Source organism: Myotis yumanensis, unplaced genomic scaffold (genome assembly GCF_028538775.1).
Source record: "Myotis yumanensis isolate MYYU_CA2020_CCGP unplaced genomic scaffold, mMyoYum1.0.hap1 SCAF_2, whole genome shotgun sequence".
Classification (NCBI taxonomy): Eukaryota; Metazoa; Chordata; class Mammalia; order Chiroptera; family Vespertilionidae; genus Myotis; species Myotis yumanensis.
The window spans coordinates 1344297-1364689 of record NW_027223753.1 but is presented as its reverse complement, the minus strand read 5'-3'; the positions used below and the strand labels follow the sequence as shown (position 1 = coordinate 1364689).

General features: G+C 62.2%; 1 protein-coding gene and 1 pseudogene across 1 annotated transcript; both read left to right on the top strand.

Moving 5' to 3' along the window:
• Positions 1-271: 271 nt before the first annotated feature.
• On the top strand, positions 272-5167 carry LOC139001527 (tumor necrosis factor receptor superfamily member 14-like; annotated as a pseudogene).
• Positions 5168-10947: 5780 nt separating this feature from the next.
• Positions 10948-17303, top strand: LOC139001594 (tumor necrosis factor receptor superfamily member 14-like). Its single transcript, XM_070403102.1, is given in 10 exon segments — positions 10948-11300; positions 12102-12274; positions 13011-13119; positions 13521-13646; positions 14424-14579; positions 14671-14761; positions 15575-15744; positions 16408-16466; positions 16653-16764; positions 16767-17303. Coding segments are annotated over 9 exon segments (933 nt in total). The 5' UTR covers positions 10948-11300; positions 12102-12205; the 3' UTR covers positions 16808-17303.
• The last annotated feature ends 3090 nt before the right edge of the window (positions 17304-20393 follow it).

Sequence of the window (20393 nt, the reverse complement as noted above, 5' to 3'; positions counted from 1 at the left end):
TCCGCCCAGAAGGTAATGGTTGGGGCGGGGCGGGTCCGCCGTCCTGTTAGCGGATTGGCTGGGTCCGTTGGGGCGGGCCCTACTATGTAAATGTGTTGGAGTTGGCGGGTGGGTGGGAGGGGAGCATAAATGCAACGGATGCGTTCGGGCTTCACTGTCTGGTTGGGACCAGCCTCGCAGCTGAATGAATGAGCCCGTCTGTCCCGACGTCCATCTGTCCTGCCGGCCGGAGTCCCGAGGCCGCGGTCAGGGAATAGGGTCCGGGGTGGACATGCAGCCTCTGCCCGGCTGGGGGCCACCCCTCTGCAGCCCGGCGCCCGCGGCTGACGTCCTGAGGCTGGTGAGTCGGGGTCGGTGTCGCCCAGCAGCCCAGCGCCGGTGGGGGAGCCGGCCCTGCCCACAGCCCTGGCCGCTGGGACTGGGCCCAGCAGGAGACCACCCCCTCCCAGGACTCTGCTCTGTGGACCCCTGTCCCCCCCCCCCCCCCCCATTCAGAGCGGAATCCTCCCCCACCGCCCGGCCCCGTCTGGGGGAGGAACTGGGTGTCTGTGTCCGGGAGTGAGGCTTCCTGTGCGTTTCCATTAGCAACAGAGCCGTCAGCTCCTAAGGCCGTGGTTACCACTCAGGAGCAGCGCTGACTGACAGGCTTCCCGTCCCCCTCCCCCTCCCTGTGCCTCTGTCACGCAGAGAGCCCTCCCTTCCCTGCCCTGACCTGGCATCTTCCAGGACTCCGGGTCCAGCACAGGGAGCAGCGAGACACAGTTTGTGGGGTCAGAGCAGCCCTGGCCTTCCCAGGGGCGGGGCCCACTCTCCTGAGCCCAGGGGGTCAGAGGTCACACACAGGGTGGTCCCAAACCCAGGCTCTTAGGATCCTCATAGACAATCCTGTCCTGGGCCCCCTGCAGGGCATGGCCCATTTCCCGGAGGGTGAGACTGAGGCCCAGGCAGCTGCTCTGCTCCAACGCCCCCCCATCTCCCTTAGGCCCTGAGCCTCCTCCTTCTGACAGCCCCGCCCTGCGCACTGGGGATGCCCTCGTGCAAAGAGGTGGAATTCCCGACGGGGGCCATGTGCTGCCCCAAGTGCAGGCCAGGTGGGTGCAGCTCTGCAGGGCCACTGGGGGCGCCGGGGGCGGGGCTGTGCTGGGGGCAGGCATTCCCCCTCCCCTGGCCTGGAGCCCCTCTGCTCCCAGCACCCCTTCATGGGTGGCCTGAAGGCCCTGGGCACAGAGGGCACCCCCAGCTTCCCCCCCCCCAGACCCTCAGCTCAGTGCTCAGGGCGGGACTGGAGGTGGACACCCCATTTCAGGCCAGGGAAGGGGGTTCAGAGCCAGGCCTCTGTGTCCCAGGAGGCCCCAACTTCCAGAAAGTTCTCACTTTCTGCCAAGCTGGCTCACTGGCCTGGGGAACAGCCCAGGTGGGGTGACCCCTGGGGGGTGTCACACCTGCCCGGGCTCCTGGGGCCGTCCCGCCCTGAGTGTGTGCCCCCTTGGCTGCAGGCTCCCGGGTGCAGGAGGCCTGCGGGGAGTACACGGGCACAATCTGTGTGGCCTGCACGCCGGGCACCTACACTGCCCACCTCAACGGCCTGCCCGAGTGTCTGCCCTGCCGCGTCTGTGACCCAGGTGAGACCAGGAGCCCCTTGGGACTGGCCTCTGTGTCCGGCAGCTCCGGGCCTATGTTCCGGCTGAGCCTGGGCTGCGGCCGGCAGGGTCTGAGGGAGCAGAGGGGGCTGCACCCCTGTCCCCGTGCCCTCCCCAGGCCCGCGGGCACTGCCCAGCCCTCAGCGTGGTTTCCTCCCGGGACGGGGCGCTCCCCCAGCCCTGGCAGGCCTTGCTGCTGCTCTGAGCTCCTTCTCTGGGTCCCAGGCCTGGGCCAGGTGACCAGACGGAACTGCTCCACCCGGACCAACACCGTGTGTGGCTGCGGGCCCGGCCACTTCTGTGAGCGACGGGACGGGGACTCCTGCGTCCAGTGCAGGCCCCACAGTGTCTGCCGCCCGGGCCAGAGGGTGCGGGAGACAGGTGAGCGCGGCTCCCTCTGAGGACACAGGCCCCGGACCCCGGCCTGAGGGGGTCCCCGAGGAGCCCTCTGCCCGACACTGTCGTTTCTCAGGCACCGAGTGGCAGGACACGCTGTGTGAAGACTGCCAGCCGGGCACCTTCTCTGCGGGGGGCACCCAGGCAGCCTGCACGCCCTGGACCAGGTAGGTGACCCGGGTCCCAGGAGGCGCTGCCAGGGCTCCCTGGGAGATAAGGGCCCCAGCGGGGAGACAGTGGTCCCTAACCGCCCCGCTGACCCTGTGGCTCCCACACCGCTGTCACCTCAGCCCAGGGCCCGGTCAGCACATCCCAGATGTGGGGCTCAGGGCGCTGCGGCCAGACACCCACCCTGTGTTCCAAGGTGTCCCCAGGTGTCAGGGCTGAGGGGTCCTGCCATTCAGAGTCTGGGGTGCACACACAAAGCTCCCAGAGTGAGGAGTCCACTCCCCTGGAAACAAGAACCCCTATGCACACTTTACACACACGCACACACACACACCGGTGCCAGGTTTGACCTGGCCTTTAGTCTCTGGTGTGACTGCCACACGGAGGCCCAGGGTCCGGTGTCTCCACCCCCCACTCCTATCCTCCCCCGATGTCTGTCCCTCTGTCTCCACCCTCCCCTCCTATTCATCGTCCCCCCTCCCTCTCCCTCCATCTGTCCCTCTGTCTGGGGCACTGGCTTTCACAGTCCATTCCTGACACCAGCTCTGTCCTCACCCCTGGCATCTCCTTTGCTGTCCCTCTCTTGTGACCAGTGTCCCTGTCCCCAGTTGTCCTGCCCCTTCCTCCCCTCCCTCCGTCTCCCCGTGGCTGTGGGACAGGGAGAGTCAGACCTGAGTGCCCCCCAGAGCCCCCATCCCGGGCCCACCCCAGGCAGCAGCCTCCCCCTCTGTGCGCCAGGCTGCGCAGGGGACGCTCTAAGGCTGGTGGTCTTAATGCAGCAGCTCGAAGGGTTCAGGAATCTGGAGAAGGGGCTGCGTGTAAATGAATAAAGAGTCCAGAGAGGAAACATGATTTTGGAGGCATTTTGGGGACCAGAGGAGACTTAGCTAGAGGAACCAAGTGCTCCTTGTCTCAGGACCCCTCGCTATTTATTAACACACTTTGCCCTGAGGTGAGGTAGACATACATCAAAGGCCAGGGCTAGTTCACAGAGTCCATGGTCAGATGGGGAACTGCCCCCGGCCGTCCAGGTGTTTGGCCAGCAGGAGGCAGTAACATGCAGATTGAAATGCCCTCAGCTGCCTGGCAGCCAGCAATCCTTTATGCATCCTGTTTAGGTTTGGGGACATGCCCTCAGCCCCCTCCCGATGATTCAGCCCAGCTGAGCATGACCTGCTGGTATCAGCTTCCAACAGAGGTCTAGGTCTTGGGGGGGCGGGGTGACAGCCAGGCACCGAGGTGCCCCTGCCCACTGCCCACAGGCCCCCCTCCTCCCCCAGGTGCAGTGGCCCACTTTCCAGGGAAGCGACGCCTGGGACCAACAGCACAGACGGGCTCCTCCAGGGGCCCCGTCATCATCATCCTCATCATCCTCGTCATCCTCGTCATCGCTAGCATTTCTGTGCCACGTGTGCTCATGTCCATCAGGGACAGAAGGTCACGTGGTGAGCAGGAGCCCCTGGTCCCGTCAGGGCTCAGGTCCCAGCACTGTCATCGCAGACACCGCTCTGGCTCTGTCCCCCAAATAGAGAGGCGGCCTGGGGTGCCCGGGGGCGGGACTTCCTGTCTGAGGAGCCTGGTGCCCCGGGTGCCCACGCAGCACCAGGGCCTGAGCTCCCACCTGCCCTCAGCGGACTGAGGAGCACAGGGAGCCGAGAGCAGCGGGAGGCCCCGTCATGCCTCCCTCCCCTGTCCCTGCCCAGGGCGCTCTGCGTGCCCAGAGCCCGAGGGGGGGGGACCCTGAGCAGAGAGAGGCTCAGGGCTGTGGGCGAGGCCGCGCCCTGTCCTCACCCCGGAGGTGCCCGGCCCAGGGCCCGGCTCTGAGCAGCGGGCGGGCTCCTGGCAGCCGCTCCCCTGGGGGGGCTCAGCCCTCCCTGTGGACGGTCCACGGGGCTGAGGTGGGGCCGGGTTGGCAGCAGGGGAGGTGGCAGGGCCCGGGTCCTTCCCCGTCTCCCGGCCCCGGGGACAGGCCGACCAGGAGCCCGTGCTTGAGTCTTGCTGCCTCTGAGCGGGTCGGTCTCTGGGAGGTTCCCCGTGAGCAGCAGGCCCCCTGGTCTCCGGCCGGGCGGTCCCTTCCTGATGGGGCGTCTGTTTTGCAGGAAAACTCGCCTTTCCTGGGGTATTGCTTCCTGTCCCTACCATGGATGTGAGGCTGCTGGCTGGGGGGCGGGAGGTCCCTGCGGGGCTGAATCCTCCGTGGACGCTGTGCTGAGTCGGGGAGGGAGGCCCCGCTCCTGCCCTTGGGGGTGGCTGACCCAGAGCACCCTGGCGAGGTGGTAGCAGCCCCTGGTCTTCACACTGAGTGTTCCTCGCAGGGGACAGGAGAGCCGGCAGAAAGGAACAGGCGTCCGGTCCTGCAGGCCTCCCGGGTCCAGTCAGACGTCACCACGGAGCCTGTGGAGGAGACAGCATCCGTGTTCATTCAGAGTGACCGCCACCTGACACATGGCTGCGGGATGCAGGCGCCTGAGCCATCTCCGAGAGGCTTCGGGCAGCGGCCAGGCCTCCAAGGACCAGCTATGGGGTCAGGGGAGCCGCGGGACCCCCTCCTGGAGGCCAGCCCGGACCTGGCTGAGGAGGAGACCCCCTGCTGCGCCGGGGGCTTTGGGACCACCCGCGTCTCCCCACCGGGCTCCTGAGGTGCCAACCTCCCCCCTCCTGACCCCACGTGTGGGGCCCTGGCCCAGGGCGCTCCTGCCCCCACCCGCCACCCCGGGCCCTGAGCTCAGCTGCAGGACGGCCTTCAGCCTCCTCCTGGGCTGGGACTGGGACGGGGTCATGTCTGTGCATCACATGACTCACAGTCTGGGAAGCGATTTCCAACTGGCAATTTTATATGTCTTATATTTTTTATTATGTATACCAGTGATGGCGAACCTTTTGAGCTCGGCGTGTCAGCATTTTGAAAAACCCTAACTTAACTCTGGTGCCGTGTCACATATAGAAATTTTTTGATATTTGCAACGATGGTAAAATAAAGATTCATATTTTTGATACATATTTTATATATGTAAACGCCATTTAACAAAGAAAAATCAACCAAAAAATGAGTTCTCGGGTCACCTCTGACCCGCATGTCATAGGTTCGCCATCATTGATCTTTAGTATCAAAAACCCAGTGGCCCTAACACCGTAAGGACCAAAGTTCAGTCACCAGGAGGCTGCGTGCACAGCGAGGTGCATCGGGTGGGCGGGGGCTTGACTCTGAGTCCCGCCACAAGGCGGGGTCTGGGGTCCTGGGTCGCGTGCAATTTTGCACGCTGGGTCACTTCCCGGGGTCCAGCCCCCGCGGTCCAGGGGTTCCCGAAGGTGTGGACGGCATGGGCGAGGAATGAAGGACACGGAGACAGCGTTCAGACGATCAGCATGGTCAGGTTCTGTCTTTATTGCCCTGTTACCACTGACTTTACACCATCTGATCCTATAAGCAGGCGTCTCCAGTCACATCACGGGATGTTTTGTCTCCTCCTTGGACCTTTTACAGTTTCTTGTGTTATGTTTGCAGTTTCTTACCTGACCTTTGCTAAAAGTCTTATTTCTATTTAGCTCTGCCGGCTCTAATCTTATCTACGGTCTATGTTTCTACATTCTATCCTAAAGGTTAGTCTCTGTTCCATGATAAGGGCTAGGTTGTTATTTCTATTCTAGGGTTACTATTCCATTGCTCCTCTGTGAAGCTATAAGGACAACACGGACGGAGGTTTCCTGTTCTGTGGCCTAAGCCAAGGTTCTGTGGCTTAAGCGCGGTTGTTGTTGGCTGTGGTGATGAACTGCATGCCTGGCACTTGGCTGAAGTCTGCTTGCATAGCTCCCTAAGATATTTGATAAGGAGCTGCCTGCACTGTTTGCAGCGGTATTTCTTTAGCTGTTTGATGGTTGTCCTTTTAGCCTTGCTGGTGGTCTTCCCTGGGACTGCCCTGCTTCTGCGGGTCTTTGGGGTCTAGGCTTTGGTACTTTCCCTGGTGGGTAGACCCCTGGGGATGTGGGCCTAGCCCAGTGATGGCGAACCTATGACCCGCGGGTCAGGTGACACGCGAACTCATTTTTTTGGTTGATTTTTCTTTGTTAAATGGCATTTAAATATATAAAATAAATATTGAAAATATAAGTCTTTGTTTTACTATGGTTGCAAATATCAAACAATTTTTATATGTGACCCGGCACCAGAGTTAAGTTAGAGTTTTTCAAAATGCTGACACGCCGAGCTCAAAAGGTTCGCCATCACTGGCCTAGCAAGTCCTAAATTTATTGTCAATATTCTCAGTCTGAGTTCCTCATAAATGGTACACTGTACTTCTGCAATACTAGGGGGTTTTATTGATTTATTCCCTTCCCTAGTCCTGTTAATCCCTAACTCTAGGGCAGTGATGGCGAACCTTTTGAGCTCGGCGTGTCAGCATTTTGAAAAACCCTAACTTAACCACTGGGTCTGTGTGTGGGTGAGCGGGTCCCTGTGGGGTGGGGCTGGGGACTGTTGGGAGCTGCTGCCTCTGGCCGTTGGGCTGGGCTGCGCTCAGAGGCGACACAGGCAGGCAGCGAGCACAGGTCTCACTGTGGAATCCACCCCTTCCCGGCCAGAATGGGAGCAGCTCCGTCCTCGTGGCCCCGGTCACAAGCACACAGGGCACCCCTCAGCTTCGGAACCTGCAGCCTCCACCAGCCTCTTGGACAGGCCGCTCCCCTGGCGAGCAAAGCAGGACCCCGGCTCCCACCTGTGGCACTGGCGCCGCTGCTCCCCAAGCGCCTGCAGACCTGCTGGGCAGGGAGGCCTGGCGGCTCCGCTTCATGGGACCCTGGGCAGGAGGGAGAGGGGCCGCCCCACCCCCTCCAGACCTACCCCACCGACAAGGAACAGGGTCCCTCGACCCCACGGGGGTCGGGCACTGGTCCAGGCGCTGGAGCTGATGGTGACTCAGCTGCCCACCCTCCCACCCTCTGACTCGGGAGGAGGCCCTGTGCCGGTCGAGGGGGCTGGGCAGGTGGCCTTGGACGTGAAGGGGGTTGGGAGGGAACCACGTGGGGCCCCTGGGGCTCAGGCACAGGGAGTGGGAAGAGGGTGCTGGGCTGCGAGCCCCGCCCGTGGACATCAGGACCCGTCCCCACGCCCGTCCCGGCCCAGCAGCCCTTGTCCGAGGAGCCTGCTGGTGGCCATGGAGGACGGAGCTGGGAGCCAGAGTGCGGTCAGCGGGGCCCAGTGTCCCTGGGACGTCGGTGCTTCGAGGCCTTCCCAGCGCCCAGGACAGGGGATCGCATCACAGGCCTCTGAGGGCGGGTGGTCGTGGGGGCAACTCGGGGCGATTTGGCACCAACATGAGCGACAGCCAGAACCCCCGGCATCAAGTGAGACCCAGGAGGCCGCCGGGACGAACATGAGTGGGGAGGGCGCCTCCTCCAGGGCAGAGAGGGACCTGCATGGCCCCGGGCCTCCCACCCCCACGGCTCAGGCGGGGTCACCAGTGGGTGAGACTCACCAGAAACAGGGTCTGAGCTGCTCTCAGCGCAAACTGTTCCCCCAACAAAATGCTTTTAGGTGACGCCTCAGTGTGTGCGACTCATTCTCAGATCACAGTCTCTCATCAGACCGCACACATCGCGGCAGAATTGATCAGCACAGAATGTATAGCTTTCCCTGCACAGCCACCGAGATGGTCCCCAAGCCTCTGCAGTGAGAGGAGACCTTGGGGTGAAATGCTCGGAGCTGCCGCGAGGGCTTTTCAGGATCTGGGAAGGGGCTGCGCGTAAAGGAATAACACCGGGCGGGAAGATAAATCTGGGGGGCATTTGGGGAGCCAGGCGGGGACTTAGCTCTCGGGACTAAGCTCCCGGAACCTGGGGACCCAGGGCTTTTTATTCACTGGAAACACATTGGCCTTCAGGACAGCAGATATACACGTCAAAGGTAGGGCTTGGGCAGCAGGGAAAGGTTAGGGGAATGGCCCCCGGTAACCCGCCAGCTGGAACTGATATGTAGGTTTCCAGCTCTGAGGAATACAGAGGCCCTTCTCAGGACTGTTCGCTTTTGTTATCACTCAGATTGGAAGAAGGTCAAAGCCTCAGGCAGCCTGTGGCTTCAGAATGTGATTCCAGCCCCGACTTGCAGGGAGGGTGAGGCTTCCTGTGTTGGTGGAGCTGTGGGTGATGGTGTTAACGAAAAAGAACCATGGAAACCTGAAAACAATTGTTGTGCGTTTATTTGAGCCAAACTGTCGACATAGGCCGGGAAGCAGAACCTCAACGAATTGAGATAATGCTCCGGAGAATGGTGGGGTTACATCTGTATTTATACATTTGCAATCAAAGGAGGGACGGAGGTGGGTTACGTGAAATCCATTGGTGATAGATGAAGGAGGAGGGATAAAGCAAAGCAGGGAAACCCCTGGGATTGGATAAAAAGTAAAATGATGGACACATGCTTAGGTGGGTGCAGGATCAATTAACATGATAGTGAAGGGATTTGTGGTCTCTGTCCTGGTGCCCAGCACATCTGGTTGTGCCCCAGGGGCTCCAGAAAAAGGGGAGTTACTAGTGACCCAGACATTTCAAGGGTGTGTTATCATAGATGCAAAAAGGCAAATGGGCTCAGTAAGGATCAACGTTGATCTTGTCAGTGAAGATACGGGCCTAGGACATAACTGCCCACCATCACTGCTTTAGTTAAAGTTTAATTTCAGACCATCCTTTGTGGTGACTTTAGGTCTGAGTTTGCAAGACCAACATGCAGGCCTCCCCTGAGCCTGTCAGGTCAGCATTTGGCCCCTTTCGTCCACAATGCTGGGTGACGGTGGCTCCAGGACCCCCGGTGCCAGGCCCCCACAGCGGTCCCCACGCCCCCCGTACAGAGCGGAGGCCGCCGCCCCTGGTCCGTCCCCACATGGCGCTGGCGGTGCTGTCTGTTCCCTGCGCTGAGCTCACCTCCTGGCCCCCCTTCATGTCACAGGGGGCGCCTGTCTTTCTCTCTTAAAACACATTTCCTTCCGCATAGAAATCTCTAAGACATACGCCAGGGACCGCACGTTTTTTGGGCAAACTGCACGTTATTTATATCATCATAACTACATCATAATGCACTGTAGGTGTTGTTTTTCAATAATTATAACATTTTTCTTTACAAAAACTATTAAACAATGAGAGTTCCTAGTACTTTTCTAACGTATGGTGCTGCGTAGAACACTTTCCTCCATGAAGAGGGACCAGACAAAATTCACATGAGCATCTAGATTCGCTCCTTGCTCCGCGGGCGGCACAAACCCTGCAGGCTCTCGTAGGGCATTTTTCCTTCCACTCGCTGGGACACACGCAGGTTCATGCTGCTTCCTGTCGCCTGGCAGCCTTGTGGGTGGATCTTGACGAGGTGCTCTCCTTGCCCCCCCAGGGGAAGGGCCGGACGGATTGGTCTCTGGTTCCGGAGAGCCTTCATTATTGTCTCCCGTTATCCAGTCTCTCGCCACCGATAGCAGAAACTGTTTATACCTCATTTTTGCGTGTGGATTGAGGACGTTGTACACTCGAAATGAACTGAAAAGCCCACAGTTTATAAGGTACAGCACGACTTTTTTGTCCATTTCATCGTTTTCCTTAGAATGGAACAACCCGTAAGGAAGTGTATCAGTTTCGTTGTATCAGCTTTCCATCTGCTTCCTTTTTCTGAGAGAGGGTATTTCTCAATGCACCAGGAACTTGGAAAAGAAGACTATTCCAAAGACCAAAATACAATGTACCTGCAATGCTTTATGGGTTCGTGCAATTCTATAGTTTTTCGTAGATTGACCTGCACGGTTTCCCCCAATGAGATCGCTTCACTCGCTGTGGACAAGACAGTGTGTTGACGTCTAAGGTCCATAACAGATGCCGCGGGTTTAGGGGGCGTGGGAGGGAGTGGGGGGAGGGAGAGAGAAACAGGGGGAGAGAGGCCTGGAGGGGCCGCCTCCTGCACGCACCCGGCGGGGTGGGATCCGCCTGCTCCCAGGTGGGTGCCGGGGTCAGGGTGACCCGCTTACCGCTGAGCCACCGGCCAGGGCGCAGGTTTGCGTTTCTCACGCCCCTGCCTGTCGGGCCCGGAGTCCCGCTGCCCCGGGGAGGCCCGGTGTCCGGCGCTGCCAACGCCGAGGCCCCTGGAGGGCGCTGCCCCCCCTTCCGGTCCTTCTCTGTGTTTATTGTTTTTGCTTCCAACTTCCGGTTCCCTGATCACTGCTGGGCTGGGCACCGGCGAACCCGCCACCGCCTGGCGCCCCGCAGCTCACGGGGCGGGAGGCGGTCCGGGAGGGAGGCGGTCCGGGCGGGAGGCGGTCCGGGCGGGAGGGGATCCGGGCGGGAGGCGGTCCGGGCGGGAGGCAGTCCGGGCGGGAAGCGGGAGGGGATCCGGGCGGGAGGCGGTCCGGGCGGGAGGGGGTCCGGGCGGGAGGCAGTCCGGGCGGGAAGCGGGAGGGGATCCGGGCGGGAGGCGGTCCGGGCGGGAGGGGGTCCGGGCGGGAGGGGATCCGGGCGGGAGGCGGTCCGGGCGGGAGGGGGTCCGGGCGGGAGGCGGTCCGGGCGGGAGGGGGTCCGGGCGGGAGGCGGTCCGGGCGGGAAGCGGGAGGGGATCCGGGCGGGAGGGGGTCCGGGCGGGAGGCGGTCCGGGCGGGAGGGGGTCCGGGCGGGAGGGGGTCCGGGCGGGAGGGGGTCCGGGCGGGAGGCGGTCCGGGCGGGGGGCGGTCCGGGCGGGAGGGGGTCCGGGCGGGAGGCTGCGGGGTCCGGACGGGAGGCGGCCGGGGCGGGGCTGCCTGCGGAGGGGCCTCAGGGTACCCAGGGACCAGGTGCCGGTGCCTCCGGGCGGGTGGCCGGGCCCTGCCCGCAGCCCCTTCTGGACCCGGGCGCTCCCCCAGGTGCCCGCGCTGCAGCCCTTCCCGCTCCGGGAGGAGCCCCGGGCCCAGCTCCGTGCAGCCCGCATGGCTCCTGCGCCCTCAGCCCTGCAGCGGCCCCGTCCCAGCCCCGGCCCTGCTGCCCCGCCCGCTGTGGACGGACATGTGGTCCCACAGGGGACCCTGCCCTGAGTCAGAACCAGAGTCTTTACTGAACCAGCCGCCCGCCCCCCCATACCCAGCCCCCCCCCCAGTCCAGGTGAGTCCTGCTCCGCCCTCACACCTGTCACCTCTGGGCTCAGCCTTCCTCTCAGTGCGCACGCTCAGCCCTGCCCTGCCCGGCCCTGGGTGGGCGAGTGGGCACCCCGGCTGGTCAGGAGGGGGAGCCGGTGCTGGGGGAGCCTGGGGCGCACAGCCATCAGACTCTCACTTGGCTGGCAGGCACCTCAGCGGGGAAGCCCACCCTGAAGGGTGTGTGGTCAGCCTGAAAACGGCCCTCATCCCCCCACCCAGGCTGGCTAGGCCATCCAGTAGGGACCCTCACCCCATGGGGGTGTGGTTGCACACCCTTCAGGGCAAACCAGCCATCCCCCACCCATGCACCAGGCCTCTATCTATACTAATAAAAGTGTTATATGCTACTTGGACTGGGAGGACGTCCAGGAGATATTCTGGATGTTCTGGACAAAGCCATGATGGCGAGGCCGAGGTAGAGGCAGTTAGAGGCCAAGAGGGGATGGCAATTGTGAGTGATCTCACGAGAGAGAGGGGGGGGACGGGGTGCAAGGGAGGCAGCTTCTAGACAGGAAAGCAGACAGACCTGTTCTGCCAGTGTAGAGTCTGGCCCCTCTCTCCTGGCCTTTTTCCTCCTGGTCCCACCCTTCCCTGGCGGAGAGACCCCAGCCTCAGCTGTTCCCTCCCATGTGAGGGCTGGTTGGTCCCCATGTGTGCGGCAGGCCCTCTCCCACTCCCTCCTCTGCGTGGGGCGTGTCCCCCAGTCTGTGTTGGAAGAAACTGCATTCCAAGATCAGTTTGCTCTTCACTTTCTCTTCGGGAGCAGCCACAGCTGCGAGGTTGAGAATGAGCCCGTCTGTCCCGCCGTCCATCTGTCCTGCCGGCCGGAGCCCCGAGGCCGCGGTCAGGGAATGAGCGTCCGGGGTGGACATGCAGCCTCTGCCCGGCTGGGGGCCACCCCCCTGCAGCCCGACGCCCGCGGCTGACGTCCTGAGGCTGGTGAGTCGGGGACGGTGTCGCCCAGCAGCCCAGCTCCGGTGGGGGAGCCGGCCCTGCCCACAGCCCTGGCCGCTGGGACTGGGCCCAGCAGGAGACCACCCCCTCCCAGGACTCTCCTCTGTGGACCCCTGTCCCCCCCCCCATTCAGGGCGGAATCCTCCCCCACCGCCCGGCCCCGTCTGGGGAGGAACTGGGTGTCTGTGCCCGGGAGGGAGGCTTCCTGTGCGTTTCCATCAGCTCCAGAGAAGTCGGCTCCTAAGCCCGTGGTTATTACTCAGGAGCAGCGCTGACTGACAGGCCTCCCCATCCCCTCCCCTCCCCCTCCCGGACCCCTTCGCCATCCCCACCCCCTCCCCCCAATCCTCTGCTCTAACCCCCCCCCCCCCCCCCCCCCGCCACCAGCCCTTTGCTAGTGACCTGTCAGGCCAGAGAGCACCCTCCCCCTCAGAGCTGTTGCTGTCCTGACCCTGTGGCTCCAGGACTCGGTGTGCAGCACAGGGAGCAGCGAGGCTGAGTTTGTGGGGTCAGAGCAGCCCTGGCCTTCCCAGGGGCGGGGCCCACTCTCCTGAGCCCAGGGGGTCAGAGGTCACACACAGGGTGGTCCCAAACCCAGGCTCTTAGGATCCTCATAGACAATCCTGTCCTGGGCCCCCCTGCAGGGCACGGCCCATTTCCCGGAGGGTGAGACTGAGGCCCAGGCAGCTGCTCTGCTCCAACGCCCCCCCATCTCCCTTAGGCCCTGAGCCTCCTCCTTCTGAGAGCCCCGCCCTGCGCACTGGGGATGCCCTCCTGCAAAGAGGAGGAGTTCCGGACGGGGGCCATGTGCTGCCCCAAGTGCTGGCCAGGTGGGTGCAGCTCTGCAGGGCCCCTGGGGGCGCCGGGGGCAGGGCTGTGCTGGGGGCAGGCATTCCCCCTCCCTGGCCTGGAGCCCCTCTGCTCCCAGCACCCCTTCATGGGAGGCCTGAAGCCTCTGAGCACAGAGGGCAACCCCAGCTAACCTCCCAGACCCTCAGATCAGTGCTCAGGGTGGGGCTGGGGGTGGGCAGCCCATTTCAGGCCAGGAGAGGGGGGCTCCGAGCCAGGCCTCTGTCCCAGGAGGCCCCCAACTTCCAGAAAGTTCTCACTTCCTGCAAAGCAGGCTCACTGGCCTGGGTAACAGCCCAGGCGGGGTGACCCCTGGGGGGGTGTCACACCTGCCCGGGCTCCGGGGCCGTCCCGCCCTGAGTGTGTGTCCTCTTGGCTGCAGGCTCCCGGGTGCAGGAGGCCTGCGGGGAGCTCAGGAGCACAGTGTGTGAGCCCTGCACGCTGGGCACCTACACTCCCCACCACAACGCCCTGAGCGAGTGTCTGCCCTGCAGCGTCTGTGACCCAGGTGAGACCAGGAGCCCAACCCCGGCTGTGCCGAGCCCCCAGCCCCCCATCCCGGCCACACTGACTGCAGGCCCTCAGGCTGCCCGGGGCCGGGCCTCCGTCACCCAGGGGGCTCCCTGCCCACGACCCTTCAAGGAGCCTCATCCCATGGCCACACCTGCCTCTCCCTAGAGAGGGCCCTCGCCTCAGCCCCCAGCACCTGTCACCCACGCTTCCAGGCTCAGCCCCCCAATGCCGTGCAGGCACCCCCGCCTGTGGCACAGCCCGTGGGCCCCCGGGGCCAGGCCTCCTCCACCTGCAGTGCCTGCTCCCAGGACCCCACACCCTCCCCAGGGTCCTCCTCCGGCTGAGCACTGGCCCCTGGGTCTGCTCCCTGCCCAGGGCAGGCGGTTGGGCTGGGGCACCCCAGGAGGAAGGCCGGGACCAGGATGGAGGCCACAATACTTTGGGGTTCAGGCTGGGAGGTCTTAGCCGCCCCCAGAGGCCTGGCCTTCTGTGGAGAAGACCCTGCCCCCGTCCCTGCTGCTGCCGCCCCGTCCCTCGGACCCCCCTTGGGACTGGCCTCTGCGTCCGGCAGCTCCGGGCCTATGTTCCGGCTGAGCCTGGGCTGCGGCCGGCAGGGTCCAGGGGGAGGAGAGGGGGCTGCACCCCTGTCCCCGTGCCCTCCCCAGGCCTGCGGGCGCTGCCCAGCCCTCAGCGTGGTTTCCTCCCGGGACGGGGCGCTCCCCCAGCCCTGGCAGGCCTTGCTGCTGCTCTGAGCTCCTTCTCTGGGTCCCAGGCCTGGGCCAGGTGACCAGATGGAACTGCTCCACCCGGACCAACACCGTGTGCGGCTGCGGGCCCGGCCACTTCTGTGTGCGACGGGACGGGGACTCCTGTGTCCAGTGCAGGCCCCACAGTGTCTGCCGCCCGGGCCAGAGGGTGCGGGAGACAGGTGAGCGCGGCTCCCCCTGAGGACACAGGCCCCGGACCCCGGCCTGAGGGGGACCCCGAGGAGCCCTGTGCCCGACACTGTCGTTTCTCAGGCACCGAGTGGCAGGACATGCTGTGTGAAGACTGCCAGCTGGGCACCTTCTCTGCGGGGGGCACCCAGGCAGCCTGCACGCCCTGGACCAGGTAGGTGACCCGGGTCCCAGGAGGCGCTGCCAGGGCTCCCTGGGGAGATAAAGGCCCCCCAGCGGGGAGATGGTGACCTGCCCGCCCCGGCTGCACCGCTGACCCTGTGGCTCCCACACCGCTGTCACCTCAGCCCAGGGCCCGGTCAGCACATCCCAGATGTGGGGCTCAGGGCGCAGCGGCCAGAGACCCACCCTGTGTTCCGGGGTGTCCCCAGGTGTCAGGGCTGAGGGTCCTGCCATTCGGAGTCAGGGGTGCACACACGAGGCTCCCGAGTGAGGAGTCCACTCCCCCGGAACGGGAACCCCGGTGCCCCCACCCCACACCCACCACGTCCTAGCTGATACCTGGCTGCTAAGTTTATGGTGTGACTCCACAGGGAGGGTCACGGTCCTGTGTCTCTCTCTTCCCTCCCTCTTGTCTTCCCCCCCAGTTCTGTCCCTCAGTCTGCCCCCTCCCCCTCTACTATCCCCTGCCCACCTGGACTGTCCCTCTGTCTGGGGCACTGGCTTTCACAGTCCATTCCTGACAGCAGCTCTGCCCTCAGCCCTGGCATCTCCTTCGCTGTCCCTCTCTTGTGACCAGTGTCCCTGTCCCCCGGTTGTCCTGCCCCTTCCTCCCCTCCCTCCGTCTCCCCGTTGCTGTGGGACAGGGAGAGTCACACGGACCTGAGTTCCCCCCTGAGCCCCCTCCCCGGGCCCACCCCAGGCAGCAGCCTCCCCCTCTGTGCGCCAGGCTGTGCAGGGGACGCTCGGGGTGAGCGCCAGCCACCGAGGTGCCCCTGCCCGCTGCCCACCGCCCCTCCTCCCCCAGGTGCAGTGGCCCACTCGCCTGGGAAGCGACGCTTGGGACCAACAGCACAGACGTGACATGTTCCTCCTGGGGCCCCGTCATCATCAGTGTCGGCGTCAGCCTCATCCTGGTCATCGCTTTCTATTTGGTGTTACCTGTGCTCAGGGCCATCTGGAACAGAACATCACGTGGTGAGCAGGAGCCCCTGGTCCTGTCAGGGCTCAGGTCCCAGCTCTCTCATCCCAGACACCGCTCTGGCTCTCTCCCCCAAATAGAGAGGCGGCCTGGGGTGCCCGGGGCGGGACTTCCTGTCTGAGAAGCCTGGTGCCCCCGGTGCCCACGCAGCACTAGGGCCCGAGCTCCCACCTGCCCTCAGGGGACGGAGGAGCACAGGCCGCCCGAGAGCAGCGGGGGCCCCGTCATGCCTCCCTCCCCTGTCCCTGCCCAGGGCGCTCTGCGTGACCAGAGACTGAGGCGGGGCCCTGAGCAGAGAGAGGCTCAGGGCTGTGGGGGAGGCTGTGCCCTGTCCTCACCCGGGAGGTGCCCGGCCCAGGGCCTGGCTCTGAGCAGCGGGGGGTCCCTCCTCGGGGCTCCTGGCAGCCGCTCCCCTGGGGGGGCTCAGCCCTCCCTGTGGACGGTCCACGGGCTGAGGGGGGGCCAGGCTGGCAGCAGGGGAGGTGGCAGGGGCCGGGTCCTTCCCCGTCTCCCGGCCCCGGGGACAGGCCGACCAGGAGCCCGTGCTTGGGTCTTGCTGCCTCTGAGCGGGTCGGTCTCTGGGAGGTTCCCCGTGAGCAGCAGGCCCCCTGGTCCCCGGCCGGGCGGCCCCTTCCTGACGGGGCGTCTCTGTTTTGCAGGAGGACTCGCCCAACTGAAAGCCTTTTCTCAGGAATTGCTGCCTGTCCCCACCCTGGCGGTGAGGCTGCTGGCTGGGGGGAAGGGTTGGGGGTGGGAGGGCATGTCCCTGCGGGGCTGAGTCCTCCGCGGACGCTGTGCTAAGTCGGGGAGGGAGGCCCCGCTCCTGCCCTTGGGGGTGGCTGACCCCGAGCATCCGGGCCAGCCGGGAGCGGCCCCTGGTCTTCACGCCGAGTGTCCCTCGCAGGGGACAGGGGAGCCGGCAGAAAGGAACAGGCGTTGGGACCTGCAGGCCTCCCGGGTCCAGCCAGACGTCACCACGGAGCCCGTGGAGGAGACAGCATTCGTGTTCCCTCAGAATGACCGCCACCTGACACATGGCTGCGGGATGCACACACCTGAGCCATCTCCGTGAGGCTGCGGGCAGCGGCCAGGCCCCCAAGGACCAGCTACGGGGCCAGGGGAGCCGCGGGACCCCATCCTGGAGGCCAGCCCGCACCTGGCTGAGGAGGAGACCACCTACTGCGCCTGGGGCTTGGGATACCCGAGTCTCCCCACCAGGCTCCTGAGGTTCCTGACCTCCCCCCTCCGGACCCCACGTGTGAGGCCCTGGCCCAGGGCGCTCCTGCCCCCACCCGCCGCCCGGGCCCTGAGCTGAGCTGCAGACGCGCCTCAGCCTCCTCCTGGGCTGGGACTGGGACGGGGTCATGTCTGCACATCACATGACTCAGTGGGTGGGTTTCATTATCTAAGTCCAACCAGGAGTGAATATTACAAGGAAGCCACAAGAATGAAGAATTGCAGCTTGATCTTTAACCGTGATTCACATAATTTCCTTTGTCTTGAACTCTATGAAACCTCCTGCTGTCAGGCTGTATGTAATAAACACACTGCACCAGCTCTGGGTCACAGTCTCTCCATCAGCACCCCACCCGGTCCCAGCTGTCCCTCCTGTCTCTGTCTCTTTCCTTTTCTCCATCCCCCGTCGTCTGCTCTCTAGCCGGGCTGGTTGCGGCCGAGAGAGAAAACTTCTACACCATCTTGGCCAGTCTTCTACCCTCTCCCGGGTGCTGTCTGTTGTGGGCTGTGGGTCAGATTTCTCACCCAGGACCTACCCCCAACGGCCGCAGAGGGAGTTCAGACCCTGGAACCCCAGTCAGGGGCCCTCCCAGCCACGTCCAGAGCCCGTGCCACAGGCGGGCTGCCCCTCCCGGCTGGTGGTGCCAGCGGAGCCAGATCCCCAGGCTTACCCAGGCCCTGTCCATACTCCCAGAGCCTCTGTGGGGTCCCCAGCTGGCCATCCCCTGTCTGTGTGCCCTGGCCGGCCCTGCTCCTGGAGCCCAGCTGGCTGCTGGCCTGGCCGTTCTGTGCGCCCCCTCCCACCCCCAGCCTCTGGTGAGTTGGGTGCGATCTGATTCTGGGACTGGTCTGTGCAGCCTCGGAGGCTGGGGCAGGCACTGGGGTGAGTCTGCACTGAGGAGCGGTGCTGAGGTCCAACCCCAGCAGGTCCAGGGATCCCCAAAGGTGTGGACGGAGTCGGCGAAGAAGGAATGACACAGACACAGCGTTCAGTTGATCAGCAGCCTAGTCAGGACCTCTAGCCAGGATCTCCAGCCAAAGTTCTGGTCGGGATCTCCAGGGAAGTTCTGGTTAGGATCTGATGTTTATTGTCTTGTTACATCTGTATTTATACCAGTTGATTTTAATCCTGTCAATTTCTATTGCAAAGGTTAGGGCTTTTTTTATCTCCATTCCAGGGAGTAAAGATTATGTAGCTTAAGCATGATTGTTTGTAGTTAAAGTGATTAACTACCAGCCTAGGGTTGTATCCCCTCCCTAACCTCAGGGAAAAATCCCCACCTGGGGAAACAACCTTTCTCGGAGAGGTGACCTTGGTTAAAACACATGGCACTAAGGAGAGCAAACATATTAAGAACAATATGCTATATATGCCAGGTCCCTTGAAACATATGCTGTGCAGATGTTTCTTTCCTGCAGTGACTGTGTCAAGCAGCAAGGATGGACCGGCTTCCGGCAAATTCCCCCCCCCTTTTTTTTTAAATGATAGCGCATGTAAATCAGCGGCCACCTCTCGGATTGGGTTGTTTAAGACTCGGAAGAAGACTGACAAGCAGTGATAGTGAGCATAGCTATAAACATAGTGGATGGAGCGCACAAGGAGCCCCATTTCTGTAGAAGGTTGCCGGCCTCTTCAGTCAAGGGATTTCAGCTGTCCTCAAGTTGTTGGTTTGATTGTCTTTGTTGGTCTGGCTAGCAGGCGGCGTCATTGGCGACGGGCTTCCCGGAGCTTCAGTGTGTTGAAGGGCTGGATCATGGGTCCACCAGGGCTGTGCTTGATGGTGGTGTCGGTGTCCGGGGAGGAGTCAGCTGTGCCCTCTGGGTCGGACGATATGGATGATACCGGGGAGGAGGATGAGGCGGAGATGGAGGGTGGTGTGACATAAGGTCGGATTAGATGGTCTGGAATCCACACAGGTGAGTCTGCATCCTCTGGAAATATACAAGCATATCCTCTTCCCCAGGTTAAAAGTACATCAGGTCCCTTCCAGGCTCCTGTAAGTAAGTCTTTCCATTTGACGGAATAAGTGAGTTTCTGCTAAATGAAAGTTTCTTTTGCTGTTTTACTCAGAGTCCTCGGACTTGGCTGAGAGAGTAGCTTCCACCTCTTGCTTTTCTACCATCTGTTGGGCCTCAGTTAACTTCTTCAGCTGACCCCATGTTGGCACCTCAGTCCCTTGCATAGCCTTCCTTTTCTTCTTTTTTCCGCTTTTCTGTCATCGGGGAAACTCTAAGTCTTTGGAACGATGGGACAAGGAGCTCCTCTGGGTCCATTGTGGTGACGCATGTAATGCATTTACTCAATCCAAGGCAGGCATTAAAAAGAAAAACCCCAAATGCTCTCTTGTATCCATTTTAAGAGTAGGATTGGTGCTTTCTGATATTACTGGAGTCCTGATCTATCACCCCAGGGAGAGCTTTCCAATCCTGCACTTTTCCGGGGTGGAAAGGCTGCAGTGGGGTTAAGGATAAGGCTCCTTGGGCCTACCTTCTCCCATGCCTTTACATTTACCTTTCCTTCCTCAGAAAAGCATGGACACACTTCTTGTATAAAACATTCCGTCTGACTGGGAGTAACCTTAACTCCTCTGCTAGCAAGCATATGTGTTAAAAGATCAATACAGAGTCTTTTTTCTTTAGACTCAGTACGGCACATCTTCTCAATCTAAGTTCTATACTATCCACCTTCTTACCCTACTTATCCTCTATAGGGGGGGTCTGTAGCACCCTGGTGGAGTCCTATCCGTCCTGAGTGTGGGGGTTCTTAAAGGGGGGGGCTTACCTAGGGGAATCCTGTTCCAGGGGTACCCATAGGTGTGGACGGAGTCAGTGAAGACTATCCACCCTCTTTCTATGGTGGAGTCCTATCCGTCCCGAGAGTGGGGCTTACCTAGGGGAATGGGGGGCTTACCTAAGGGTCCCTGTTTGGGCGCAAGATGTTGGGGTCTAACCCCAGCAGGTCCAGGGGTCCCCAAAGGTGTGGACGGAGTCAGCGAAGAAGGAATGACATGGAGGCAGCCTTCAGTTGATCAGCATAGTTGGGTTCTCCAGCCAGGTTCTGTCTTGGTTCTCCAGCTAGGTTCTATCCAGGTTCTCCAGCCAGGTTCGGTCGCCAGGTTCTTTAGCCAGGTTCTTCAGCCAGGTTCAATCCAGGTCCTCCTGCCATGTTCTGTCTAGGTTCCCTAGCCAAGTTCTGTAGACAGGTTCTGTCCAGGATCTTTTGCCATGTTCTCTTGATAGGTTCTGTCTCTAGGTTCTGTGTCTAGGTTCTTCAGCCAGGTTCTCTCGCTAAGTTCTGTGTCTAGGTTCTGTGTGTCGTTGTCTTGTTACATCTGTATTTATACCAGTTGATTTTAATCCTGTCAATTTCTATTCCAAAGGTTAGGGCGTTTCTTATTCCAGGGAGTAA